Here is a 14330-nt window from a genome sequence, read left to right as displayed (position 1 = left end):
CATCCCACACACCTTTAGTACACAGGCTGTGTATTATAATGCCAGATCGAGCGAGGAGAAGAATAGATGAAAAGAAGAAAAACACACACACACACACACACACACACACACACACACACACACACACACATTGAGGTCCTAAAAGAGAGAGCGAGAGGGTGGAGGGGGTGAAGTTGTGATTCAGTGCAGACGGAAACGATAAACGTAGCTCAACACAGCTCAGAGGAGTGGTTGAACAGCACGTACAGACAGCACGGCTATCACCGGGCTGTAAATTATAGAAACATTCTTGTTGTGCAAGCCTGTTCCAGGTGCCAAAGAAAAATTAAATAAAAATCAGTTGGACTGTTTTCGGCATTTTTATTGTGCAGATGCAGCGTTAAAAACAGCCACTAAGGATTAGACTGATTAAGGTTTTCTTTCATGATCGAACAAATCCAACAGCGTCCTTCAAAACTTTTCTGACTTTCCCTCTCGGAATGTTGCACACAGCCTGGAGCCAATGAAGTCGACTGTGTAAGTGTGTGAAATAAACACACTGCCTTCGTTTTGGGAGTGAAATGTTATTTTTGGGGCTATTTACAGCCTCAGATAAATACGCAATTGACATGCTAATCAGAATATAACGCAGAAGAATTGATTTCAACCCTGTGGAGCTGATATGTAATAAACTGACAATGTTAATAGGCAAACTAATGACATGCAATGATCCATAGTAGCTCACACAACATGGTTCATACAGTGAAAAAGAATGGATAAAGTGGATGTTTTTTTCTTTGATTTAAAAAAAAAAAATGTATCTCTACGGTTTTTTAAATGGAAGCCCAGTCCTGCCAGTAAAAAACAAAGAAAAAAAAGTCATAATAATTGAAAAAAAAATCCAAGACATAATTAAGAGATACTATCTAATAGGTCTAAATGGTCTTCCATGTGATGCACCAAAGCTACAGGTGGAAGGGAATGAGACCAATATTTACAGATTGTGTAATTTTAGTTGTTTTGGAGGAATCTCACAACATCAAAAACAGCCTCCGGACCCTGGAGAGAAAGTTACAGAAGAACCAACTGTGGAGGACATGAAATAAGATGGATGAAGCTCAAGTTGCAGCTTTAATAGACCTTTATAGACCTTTATAGACCATCAGTTGCAAACATCTGGCAGGCAACATGGCTAGATGCACCAAAAATGTTGGATGACCGGGATATTTACTGACAGAGAAAATGTCCTTCAACTGATGCAACTGATTATAGCATGTATAAAAACACAGTTCATATTATTTCACTGCATTTTCATGCACAAGTACACATTACTCTGATAATGACCACTTTTTAGATTATTGTGGGGAACCAAAACATCTACATATTTCCAGTGAGAGTCAGTGTTTCAAAAACAGTTTGTGAACATGAGCTTGTGCACGGTCACGGTCATCATTAAATATTTTGTATTATTATTATTTCACTTTTCCTGTTGTTTTTTTGTTGTGTTTTTTACTAGTGGGAATGGGCTTCCATAGTTTTTGCTGTGGCATACTGAGAGAAGGAAATTAGATGGAATCGGAGTGTGGCAATAGTTCCTACCTCTGCCTCCAGAGGGCAGTGTGGCCACATCACTGTTGACAGGTCGCCCAGTTCCCAGTCCGTTGTTTAACACAGGGCCGTCAGAAGGCTTCAGCTGCCATGTCAGACCCAGCAGGTTGATGGCTGTGCACAAAGAGAAAAGAAGAGAGGACGTTGAGAGGGGCGGCAGAGAGGTGGGGACACATGACTTGAATGGAGGATTGTATGGAAAGTCAAAGAAAAAAAAGAAGCCCAGTTGACTGCTCATCAATCCCCCCCCCCCAAAAAGAATACAGGGGGACCAACCCTCGACAGGCTGATCCATCATTTATGGCTCAAATAGACTATCATCTGTGGACAGATGCTTTTATTCTGCCATCACAGTGTATCAAAAGCACTGTTATCAAAAACGACAAATGACCTGCGCCACTAGATTTGTACAAAAATGATAATTAAAAACACACACTCTTATCATTATACGCTCAACTTTTCACACACACCCCTTTTCACCATGACACATCATGGAAGTCTAAACACCATCATAGAGAGAGTAGATGACAGATCGCTCTCTGAACAGAACGGCCCATGGCTCTCCTTTCCCTTCACTGCTTTTCTTCTGCAATGTAACAATGTCTCCAGATGATCTAAGACCAGGGTTCTCAACTGGTCTCACCCTGGGAACCACATTTTACCACGCTCATTAAATTGGGACCCACTTTTTTTAGAAGTCAACCAACCACATTTAGTTTTCAAAAATAGCTGTTGAAAAAACACATATATAATCTTTTTTAAAACATAAATCTATATATTTTCTTGTGCAACTTGTATTTCAAAGCATGCCTGTCAGAAGAAAAGTTTCTTTCAAAATAAAAGACAAGTCCAACATGAGAGACATTATTTATTTTTGACCAGCTGTCCACGACCCATCTAGTACAGGTCCGAGACCCACTTTTGGGTCCCGATCCACCAGTTCAGAATCACTGTTCAAGTGTGCTCACTTTTTAGCTCTCTCTCTCTCTCTCTCTGCCAATCGACATTCCTGAAAATATAATTAACCGTGAACACAAATAAGCTTCTGCATTTATTTCCTTGATGACTTGTGTTCTTCTTGTAAACACATTTTTGATCTTTGTAATGCTGGCGAACGCTCTCTGAGGGCTGTAAAAAAAACACATGCATGTATTACACGATTGAATATCTTAAAACGACGTTAACACAGCGAGGGGGGTTTGCCAGAATTGTGCGTATACATAAATACCGTAATGTAGGCTTTGATGATACTCACAGCATGGTTGCTTGAATGAATGCAATGTATAATGTAGGTAGGAGATATTGCTGCACGTTCCAAGCTTTAGAGCATTAAAACCAAACAACAAATGCATTACAAGATGGGAAATCATCTCTTAATAATGCTGGACAAAAACGCTAATAAAAAACAGATTCAATGCTAGAATTTATTTGGAGGGGTTCTAATTTTAACCCTTGATGTTCAATATTTCTCCTTTTTGTTTGCGTCTATTCTTCTTTCGGTGCCTTTCTTGTCCTCCCTGTTTCTGGTCAAAGGAATGTAACATCACCTTTAGCTAGTCCCTAGCCTCTGCTGTCAGCTCTTCTTTTATTATTCTTGATGGGGTTTTTTTTTGGCATAGAAAACAAGAGACTGAGCAAAAGTTCCATAACCACAAGTTTTCCTCTGTCGTCACTCTGACCTTTGATTTCCCTAATTTATTTCCCTTTAATCCCCTTTTCCTTCTCCCTCTTTCTTCTTATCTTTGTCTGTCCTTCCCACGCAGCCACACGCACACCAGAAAGATGCTATCGTACGGAGCAGTCGATAAAAGGATTGCCTATTGAATCAGCTTGAGACAGGATGCAGTTTTGAGTCTACTGTGACGGCGGCGCTCTCAATCTAGGTCACTCTAAAGAACGCAGACAGATAGGCTGCGGGTCTGCTTTTCTGCATATGGCGGCTCATTATACTTGTAGGTGTCGGTGCACTCGGTGAGCAATTTCTCCTCAATTTGTTTGTCCTTTCTCCAAGTCTGCTCATTTATTCCCATGGGTGCTACTTGACCAATAGATGGCACACTTACTCCTTTGTGCCAAGACCAACACACATGAAGCTTTATCAACAGGTTTCTTCACAACATGACACAAAGAGATAAGAAATACCGGGTACATGCTATCATTCTTTTTACATATAGCTTAAGATCTATAGTAGCTAAAATATAATAATTGACGGCGATGTATGTAGCATTTGTAATCCCATTATTTTCAGCATTTTTTTTTTTTCTGATCATAATTACTGTGTTGATGCTCAATGTGTCAGTAAAGCCTTTCCGAGATTAGAAGACAACAAGAGAGACCATTTTGACTTGGGCTTTCTAATCCATGTCATCACAGTGATGTTCATTTTAACCCACACACACACACACACACACACACACGCACACACACGCGCGCGCACCCACACACACACACACACACACACACACACATACACGCACACACAAACGGTCACAGGGAAGCAGGTTTAACAAGCAAACGAGTTAGATTAAAAATAGATCAGTTGCTTCATGAGGTTTTTATGTAATCACAATGCATAATTCAGAAAGGCAAAGTGCTCACTAGTATCATCTGCACAAGACACCATCTGAAAAAAAAAAGTGTCTGCACGTGACATTCAGTGTGTAAAATGGAAGGGGTGGATGACGGACAAACGCACAGGTGAGATGATGGGGGTGGAGGTGGCGGCCAGGCTTGGAGAGTGGACGGCAGTCGGCAACAAAAGGAGTGAATTCTGACGAATCACGGAGGACAGCAAAGAACAGAGAGAACATTAAAGATGACCCAGAATCTCCTGGGGATGAAAAGAAAAAGAACAGAGAAACAAACGGCAGATAATGTTGCAGAGAAAAAGAGATAAATCAAGTTCCTCATGGATGAAATGAGGAATACGAAAGAAAAAAATGTAGAGAGGGAAGATTTATGGGATGAGTGGTCCTGTATCCACCGACTGGTCGAGATAGACAAGAAGATAGTTGTGATTCATTTTTGTGACAGTAAAAGATTCGAGACACAAGCAATCAGGCAGAAGTACAAAGCACAAGAGCATGTTGTTGGAAACATTTGATGTCCCAGAGTTAAAGGCTGTAATTGGGTTTCTGTGTGAGAATAATACAACAGAGTGGCAGAGATGAAGAGAGGTGACTTTGTGGTAAACTGTGTGCACGGAGAGTCCCCTGACTGGAAAATATAACATCATCATCATTTTGTTCACTGGTACATGGTACAACTGTTCAAACTCTCCCTGCTTTTGCTTTCTGTCTCTCTCTCTCTCTTATATTCTCTCACCCATTTCTGTCTCAACTCAACCTTATCATTGCCTATTTAAAAGGCAGCATCTCCCACGGAACCAGTTGTGCTGCTCTTAATTGTACCAAAGGCAGAGAATGGCCCCTTGGATGTTTTCATATGTAATCTTTTCTAATACAACTAAAATTACACAAAGACCATGCACCTCACACAAACACACACACACACACCTAACCAATACACTTTCTTTGCTTTCTCCCCTGGCCATCCTGATAAATTCACATTAACTGTTCTAATTCACCACTAAATTAACAACTCTGACCTCAATTAGGGCAGTAATTGTAGCTGAGACCAGCACAACTCCTACCCCCACCTCCCCTCCACCCCTTTCCCTGCCTGATTCCTAATTGGTTTAGGAAGACTTCCCATCCGTTGCCTCCACCTTCCTTGAATGTTTTCTCCAAAGCATCCAAAAAAGAGGAGATTTTTCTATTCAAAACAAACACTCACACAGAAAATAAAGGCAACCACAGGAGAATAAAAAAAAAATCCTTGGCACTGTCCTGTTTAACTTTGCAGCATTGGGGGCTGCCTTGTTTGGTCAATATGGGAAACATTTTGGATATTTTTAAGGATTTACTGCACAGTATCCGGCCTTCACTTTTAGCTGAGTTTAAAAATCTATAAAAGCGAAGATTGTTTAAAGTGCATGTGTCCAAATCGGCCCACGGGAGAAAGTAAAAATGACAGAGAAAACATGAATCATTATGTAAAACACTAAATAATTCAGGTTTAAGAAACATCAGTCGCTTCAAATTCACAATTACAACTTTACAGTATTTGCATGGGGAAATTCACAATTTTATTTATTACATGACTGCAGTTATTTTTAAATTGCAATTGTCCAAAGGACGCTTCAGTCTTCTAAAATCCAGCTTTTTTTTAATATATATATATATATATATATATACAATCCCACAAAATTGCAGTAAATTACAAAAATAATTGGTAAAAAAAAAGATCCACCACTGATATTTGTAATTTATTGCTTGGATGTGGATATCTTATGACTTGCGTATCTGCGTATGCTGAAAATGACTTCATATTAACAACAAACATGCACACTCTGTACCTCCCTGTGGGACTTCTTCACTCAGCTGATGCAACTGAACAGTAATCAACTGCAACATAAAAGGTGATGCCAGTCGCTCGCAGCTCCTACCTGCAAAACCCACGACTGTGGGAGGGAAATGGCAATTCACTCAATCACTCACTCACTCAACCAAAATGGCTTCCCTATTGGCGCTGAAATATTGAGCCGCCAGATGCCGTGTGTATGTGTGTGCGCGTGTTTCTATGTCTGTGTTTTTGCGTGTGCGCAACGGGCTAAATAAAGTGAGATGAGAATCTAAGTGATGTCCTCCTTTCGGGATCCTCATTTCCTCTTCAGATATCTCTAACCTGACCCCCTCCTCCCCATCTTTCTACCTCCACTTCTACCTACAACACATCAACTCCAGTCCAGCTCCTGTCATCCCTTCCCACCTCAGCCCTTCTCCCTCTCATCGATCTGTATTAGAAACAGGATATGAGGAACTATGCTATCTTATCACATATCAGAAAGAGAGAGGGAGAATGAGTGAGGACAAAGAACACGTGGTGAGAGTGAAGGCCAATGGACACAGAGGATGAAAATGAGAATGGGAGAGAGAGAACAAACAGAGAGGACAGCAATTTCTTTCACTTTCCCTTCATCCATCTCCGGTTTCAGATCCGAGACTGGTGAAGCACCATGGGCCTAATTGGACTAATGATCGGGGCCAGATAAGACCTGTACTAATGAATAAATGAAAGAAATAAGCCTGGGCACACTAATGCAGGCACAATGAACAGCACTCAGACATCACCCAAGCAGGAAGTCTTTAGATTCAAGCAGGTATAAATATGGAAAGTAATCGCACACAGTAACTTAATGTACAAAGAACCAACATCCAAGTCACCAATGAAATAATTGTTTGTCCTACTTTGTATTAGCCGACTGGTGCAGATGACCAATTCATTCCTCAGCGCAGATGGTAAAATACCCTTTTACCACATCCTGGCCTTGCTCTGCCCTTTCTTCCTGGACTGGCAGCACGTGCTATGATCTTAACCTTTTTCTGTGCGACACACACTGCATGTCTGATCCCTTCACCTCAGCTACCATATGTGCCCAACACAACCCCCCATCCCCCACCTGGATGCACACACACACACACACACACACACACACACACACACACACACACACACACACACACACACACACACACACACACACACACACACACACACACACACACACTCAATGTAAATATACAGAATGTCACATTGGCACGAGTGACATCCTGACCTCTAGCTGTTCAACCTTGGACCAGCAAATAAGCAGCCACAGGAAATGTAAGAGGGGACTTTGGAGCCAAGAAAGGTTGGATTGGAAAGGAGCTACCTGATATGTGATTACAGAATCTCCTTGTCACACTGCTCTAAGCAGGCCGGATACCATCACTGATAAAATTTGCCAAGGTCTCTTCTCAGAGACTCTGTCATTGTTATGCTTAGTGCTATCAGCAGCATACAAAATCCTGAGAGCACAGAACAACTACAGATTCATTGGGGGACACACACATAGAAACCTCTGAATCCCAGACCGGTCTGCCTCAAAAACCCTTTGACCAACTAAACCCCTACAACTTGACTCCATCTCATTCCATTCAAAACTGCCACAACACTACCTGGTATTTATATCTAAGGAGAAAAACAATTAAAAAAGACTAATTTCGACAAGTTCATGAAATAAACCTAAAAAGGTCCTTAAATGAAAAAATGTATTTATCTCATTTAGAGGGGCTGAAATTCACATTTGTGAATCCAATGTAAAAAATTCAAACCATGACATATAATTTGTGGCTTAATTGCATTTTCTCACCTTTTTTTTTTTACTGTCACTGAAAACAGTAGTGTTTTCCTGACTCACAATTGAGGTTGTGAGATAATACTTTAAAGGTCTAGAGATAATTAATAGGGAGAGAAGTGAAAAACAAAGTATTTTGCCAGTTCTAAAAACGTTTCTTTTTGAAAATGTTTTTTTTCTTCTTACAGTGTGTGGGAACCTTTATGAATGTTCACCTCCTGCCTGTAATTTAAAACGCATAAGACAAAATTGAGTGAAAAAATGCCAAAACTGACTCTTCCACACACACAAAATCAGGGTAGTGATATTATACTGAAACAAATATTTTTCTTTAAAGAACAACAACAGTTTTTGTTCCTTTTTTTAATGAAAAAAGTGTGATGTCATAACTAAGCAATACAATGCATTTTGCAAAAATCAAACATACATAGCAGTTGTAAAAAAATAGCACTACATGTTATGTTAACCTATGACAACATGTGCAGAAAAAGGGGGAAAATATAAAATAAATCCAATAATTGAGACCACTACAAATTCTTACTCTATATCTACCAGAGTTCTTTATGCTTTGCGTCACTTTTTTTTTTACTAAATGAAGGTAAAGAAAGTGAAAATGGTTTCACACTAAGCAAGGTGAAGTTTACAAAAGATATTCATTAAGCTCTACAAAACAGAGCTGTGATTTCACACTTAAACAAAGGGAACAGAGGGCAAGTGATTGTGATCAGGTCCTATCAGCACCACAGCAGAGATGGATGGCGAGTGCTTGGCTTTGACATGTGAAGGTCACACTCGATGAATGTGTGTTTGTGCTCGAGTGTGTCCAAGTATGTACACGAGTTTGCACTTCAATCACGACACTCCACAAAAGCCATGTGTGTGGTGACACATTTTCTCCAACCTCACTGACATGCACTTTTTTAATCCCTGTACTGTTTGTTCTTTGATTATTTCATTTTAAAACAAAATCTAAATAAAAAACATTGTGGTTATTTAGTTTTACTGACTTAAAACCAAAAAAGGAAAAGCGGTGCTTTTCTGTTTTAAAATTAAAATATTAATGGCAAAATCTTGTTCTGTTTGTGAAATATTTGGATAAATACGGGGAAATTAGAGCGAGAGCTTGCACATGTCACATTCTGTCAGAGCAAACAGGACGGTCCAAACAGTATCCAAATAAACTGGTGACTGACTATCGACTGTGAGGCTGGTGTGAGGAACAATAGATGTTCAAACTTCTACAATGTCACACTTTTGCAAAAACAATGACACTTTTTTGAAGGCAGTAAAAATATTTGTTTTGCACGTTATAAATACCGCTAGCCACTAACGACAGCCGTCAACACTCGTAAGTTGATCGCAAGAAACGAGGAGCACCAGTAGATTAATTACACCTCCTCTGGTTCCTCATGTGCATGCTCATGTTCATCCTTTTAAAAATGAAAATAAAAATTAAGGCATTAAAAACGTTTCAATTCACCAGTTCATCAGTAATGTGACTTATGCATAGCTTCTTTTTTTTGTCAAGAAAATCCAAATATCACACAAATGGAGCAAGATTTACTTTTCAAACAGAAAAACACTGCTTGATTTTTCTGTAATTCTGTTTAGGCTTTAAGACAGTAAAACAAAAATAATCACAACGTTTGTTATTTTGATTTGGTTTTAAAACGGAAACCCCAAAGAACAAACCGTACACTGATTTTTTTTCCTTCATGTGCTGCTATTCCTTTTCTTTGTTTTCTCTCTTTTCCTCCATGTTGCCACCATTTCACTCATCTTCACTCTTCTCTATGTAACTTCTGTTATCATCAGCTACACTCGTCCTCTGCACTCCTCCTCTTTGTCCTCCCGTCTCTCTGTCACACTCCCTCTGCTCTCTGCTGACGGTGATCAATTAGAGGACATTAGTCCCACTGATATTTCAGGTGACAAAATCCCTCTGAAGGCCACATTCTCCTTCATCAACTGCTTTTTCAACAAACTCTCACCTTATCCTCTCCTCACCTGGCTGTCATGTCACTGTTGCCCTTCCAACACATCATCTGCCCTTTCTTCTCCCAGCACTGAAATATAAAGAAAAAAAAACCTTGGCCTGCTTTGCCACTTTTCCACCACTGACAAAGACATATCAGCCTCTGCACTCCGCTTCCCCTGTTTCTCTGGTGAGATATCCTCCTTTTCCTCTCCTCTCTGCAACTCCGGCCCCTATGCACCAACTCTACTCCATCCAATCCCGTTTTTTTTCCCTCCTCTATCTCGCTCTCTCCAGGTTGCCATTCACAATGATGGACCTGTACGCCAACCATTCACCTGTATCTTAGCAACCACCTCTCCTTTGGCTTCGGTGCTCCATGTGGAGCAAGCAAACAAGATGCCGAGGGAATGAAGAACAAGCACTCTCGTTTATCCTCCTCCCTCCATCCGCTCGTTCATTCCATCACACATAAAGAGGAGGCCACACTCCACTGGATTTTGGAGAAAAACACTTTAACTGAAAATTCAACTGTGTCCACCCTCACAAATAAACTCTTCCCCTCTAGCACAAATACAAATACGGAAAACAGACCGAAAGCTAAACTTTTATATTTATATTTTGCATTTAAATGTATATAGGTTCATCTCTTCCCCCCATGACTCCATTTCCACCAGAAGAAAGCAGCGAAGAAGCTTCAAAGCACATTTTATCAACAATGTTCCAGAAGCATTTACAGTTTTTTTTTTTAATGTCGCCAGTATTTATGTATATATGCATATGTTTCTAGAAGATTGTCAATCAAAAGAAAAAGTAAAAAAAAAAAGAAGAATTTCTTCTAATGGTCAGCATGCACAAATATATTGTAGACATTTTTTCATGGTATACTTGGGGCAGGGGCTTTGTGCACGCCCACTGACACACACGTGCGCGCACAACGGAAAAGTGCTGTTCAGGCACATGTGTCCTGGTGTAATTTATGAGCGGGCTCCTGGGTGGAAGCCTCAGAGGGGTCTTCTTCACGCTGCATGGCTCCTTGTGCTCTGCACGATTCCCCCAGTGAACGCTAGTCCCTCACTCACATGCACGCGTACACACGCACGCACTCAGGAACACGTGCAAGCTCATAAAGTACTACACAATCCCCTCATATGAGTGGTGAACTCAGAGACACAATTAATGCTCTGGAAAGTTATCCGAACACAGGTGTGTAAGGCTTGGCAGCTCTGCCCTACAGCTCTGTTTAGCACAACAGGAAACAACAGCTGAGCCTCAGAGTCACAGCAAGAATTCTTTTTTTTTTTTTCTCAGCTTCTTGAATTATAGCAAGGTAAACAAAAGAGGTTAATACTCAGCCCAGTGTTTTTTAAACCTTGGGGTCGGGACACCATGTAGGGTAATTAAAAATGGGGTCGCCTGAAACGTCTAGTACTGGGGTCACCAACCTTTCTGAAACTGCGAGCTACTTCAACTGTATAGTTTGATGGGCTACCAGTGAGAAAATCACAGTTTCACTTTAATGAGAGGGTAAGATAATAAGTAAGGCTATAGCAGAAACTTAGAAAGGTAGGAAATGTTGAGGTTTCAACATGTTCAACATCTTAATTTACACAATTGTTTCTTTTTCATTACATTTCATAGAAAATCCACCTTGCTTTTTAAAAATTACATCTTATATCATATCATACAGTAAATTTAACATACCCCTGACCATACACCAGATCTGCAACACTTTAAAACAATTATCAATGTTTTAGTGAAAATGAACATTTAAATATTGTTAATTTAATACTAAAACTTTATCAGCAGTATTTAAAGCTGCTGATAAATTCTTGATTCTTGAACCATGACAGAGGTGCATGGCTGAATTGGAACCGTAAATCCCGTCCTCTACTCTGATAATCCCTCCCAGTCTCCTCCTCTTACGGAAGTGCACAAAATCGAGCAAGAGAGCTGAACGTGCATTACCGGTAAAACACGTGCATCCAAAGTTAGTCCAAGACTGAAAACAAGTTTGCAACGTGCTCGCGCTTCACTATATATCGCAGCAGCCAATGAGGAGGCTCCTTCGTGGGCTCTGCTCACCCTCCTTTCTCTAAATCCTGTGATTGGAGCTGGACAAAGTCTTTGGCGGTCACCTGTTCTTCACCTGCTGTGGAGAATTCACTAAGATTGCGGCACTAATAGCTGTATGTATAGACGTGGTTGAGACCACCCTATTTATAAATTAACATTTTGCTCGTTCAACATGGAAAAGTGAGTGCACAGAAGCACAAAATGACATTTGAGGAAGTTCAATTGGAGGCTGGCGTAATTCTCTGTCTGCTGCACAAACATTCAATAATGTAGAAAACAAAATAAATAAATAAAAATGATGTTTAATAAACTTTAAAACCTAATGTTATCCCCCCCTTTATTTAATGTGGGTGATTCTTCAGTTGTTGTAACTTTGCTCTTATCATCCAGCAGGTCTGAGCTCCTGAGCAGCGTTGTGTCACGCACACTCGCATGTGAACATTGTTCCTTTGCTGCGTAAATGGCGCAGCTGATCACCTGATTCTGGCCTGATGCTCTCTGCCATCCTCTGCACCGCAGCGGACACACACAGCGGACACCACAGGGCTGCCTGAGGCGTTCAGCTGTTTCTCTCCCTCACACTCACTTGACTCTGCATTTTACTATTCATTGGCTGTTAATATTGCCTATTGTTTTATTTAAATGATTTTCTGATAATAGAAAGGTTAACTGGAGCGTTTTTTTTCCATCTCTGACAGTGGTGACAGAGAGGAGGAGCCTGTCCAAGGTGAAGGCCTTCTTGGTCAATGAGTCCCACCCACTCCATGATGTGCTGATCAGTCACAGAAGCACCTTCAGCCACAGGCTGATCCAACCACGGTGCTCCACAGAACGCCACAGGAAATCATTCCTGCATGTGGTGATCAAACTGTACAATGCATCACTGTAACCTCATAGCTCGATTGTTGTAAATATCTGTGTCATATTTGTATAATTATAATTATAATTATTATTACTAATAATCTTACTTTATTTTTTACTAATGTAATGTGTGTGTATCTGATCCTTATTTTTAATAGTCTTTTACTTAATTATACACTTTTTTAACATTTATTCTTTCGTCTTTGTTAAAAGTTTTATTTTTTATTTGTGATTTTTTCTTAAAGCAATTTCCCCCTGGGATTAATAAAAGAATTCTGATTCTGATTCTGTCAACATTTACAATTTATAATCTCTGTGTGTGAGTTTGCACCTGATTGTGGGTCGTACTATCGTCACTGCAAACAGTTGCAGGTTTGATTAATTGCATTGCGTTCCCTGCATTAGTTCATTTTCATTTCCCCCTCCCATTTTTTGTGCCCCTTATGAGATCCGCCTACATTACATATTCATCAGAGGGAAACGTCCTAAATGGATTGTGGACGCAATGTGACGCGCAGTCCTGAACCCCTGGGGTTTGTATCCCTTATTAGCACGTAGAGTGATGTTTGCACACGTTTTAATACCCCTTAACCTTTCGTGAATCCGCCGCTTTGTGTACAAAGCCTTGCTACTCTGTATTTGTAGCACACTTTAATAAACACAATCAAAAACAAATTCTAGAAACAAAAAGTGATATCATTTGTGATATCAAAGCGGGGTCGTGACCCCAAAAAGGTTGAGAACCTCTGACTTAGTCCAATATAGGAAACAATGCAGGTGATTCAAAAGTGAAAACATGGATTTAAATTTCAATCAGTACTCCACTCTAATGTTTAATTTGACAAAAAATACACAATTACTTTAAAAAATCTATTACTTTCCTCATTTCTTTGCATAGCTTCTTGAACGCATACAATATTTTCACATTGGATTACTGTATGTGTACAAATATGTTAAAAGATGGACATTCCAACAAGGTGCACAAGCTAGGAGGAACAATAGTTAGAAATATTGATGTTAACGAGGACTTGCAGAGCACCTGGAGGGGGCTGGTGTACAGGGGTCAAAGGGCAGGTACTCATGCATCCTACACAAACCCCCATGTGAACAATCATCATGCACTGAGAATATATAGACATAAAGAAACCGATGTGTGGTCGCAAAAAGCATCAACCAGAGGAAGCAATAAGTGTAAAAGAAGAGACAGTTATAGATTCTAATCTTATGAATATATGTGCATAACTCCAGCTCTGCATGTTTTCATGCAGCATTGCAAATATTCAGCTAATGTTTTGGCTGTGTACAATACTTCGAAACATGTCCAAACATTCATACATCTATATTATTTGTATGCATCTGTGGCCTTTCTTTCGGTTCAATTAAATGGCAGAGAGACCACACGGAGCTCAGCAGAGGATGCACGGTGTCAGCACGCCTACGGCAACAGGAGCTGATCCGCTGTGAAGGATGCGCCGCACACGCTCTCCAAGGGCACATAGTCCAGGTCCACCATGCACACATTTACGATGCGGAAACACTCACAAACTTGAACTCACATACACCACCTGAGCAAATACGCAGTTGGGGTTGTTG

General features: G+C 40.3%; 1 protein-coding gene across 1 annotated transcript in view; it reads right to left on the bottom strand.

The window, feature by feature from the left end:
- Window positions 1–14330, bottom strand: part of tenm2a (teneurin transmembrane protein 2a) — a 256251-nt gene that overhangs the window by 42613 nt on the left and 199308 nt on the right. The window contains 1 exon segment of the mRNA XM_028458813.1: window positions 1579–1701. Within this exon segment, the coding sequence (XP_028314614.1) occupies window positions 1579–1701 (123 nt within the window).

This window comes from Gouania willdenowi, chromosome 10 (genome assembly GCF_900634775.1).
Source record: "Gouania willdenowi chromosome 10, fGouWil2.1, whole genome shotgun sequence".
NCBI classification, from domain to species: Eukaryota; Metazoa; Chordata; class Actinopteri; order Blenniiformes; family Gobiesocidae; genus Gouania; species Gouania willdenowi.
The sequence above is the reverse complement of the archived record's forward strand: the minus strand, read 5'-3'. Positions and strand labels throughout refer to the sequence as shown.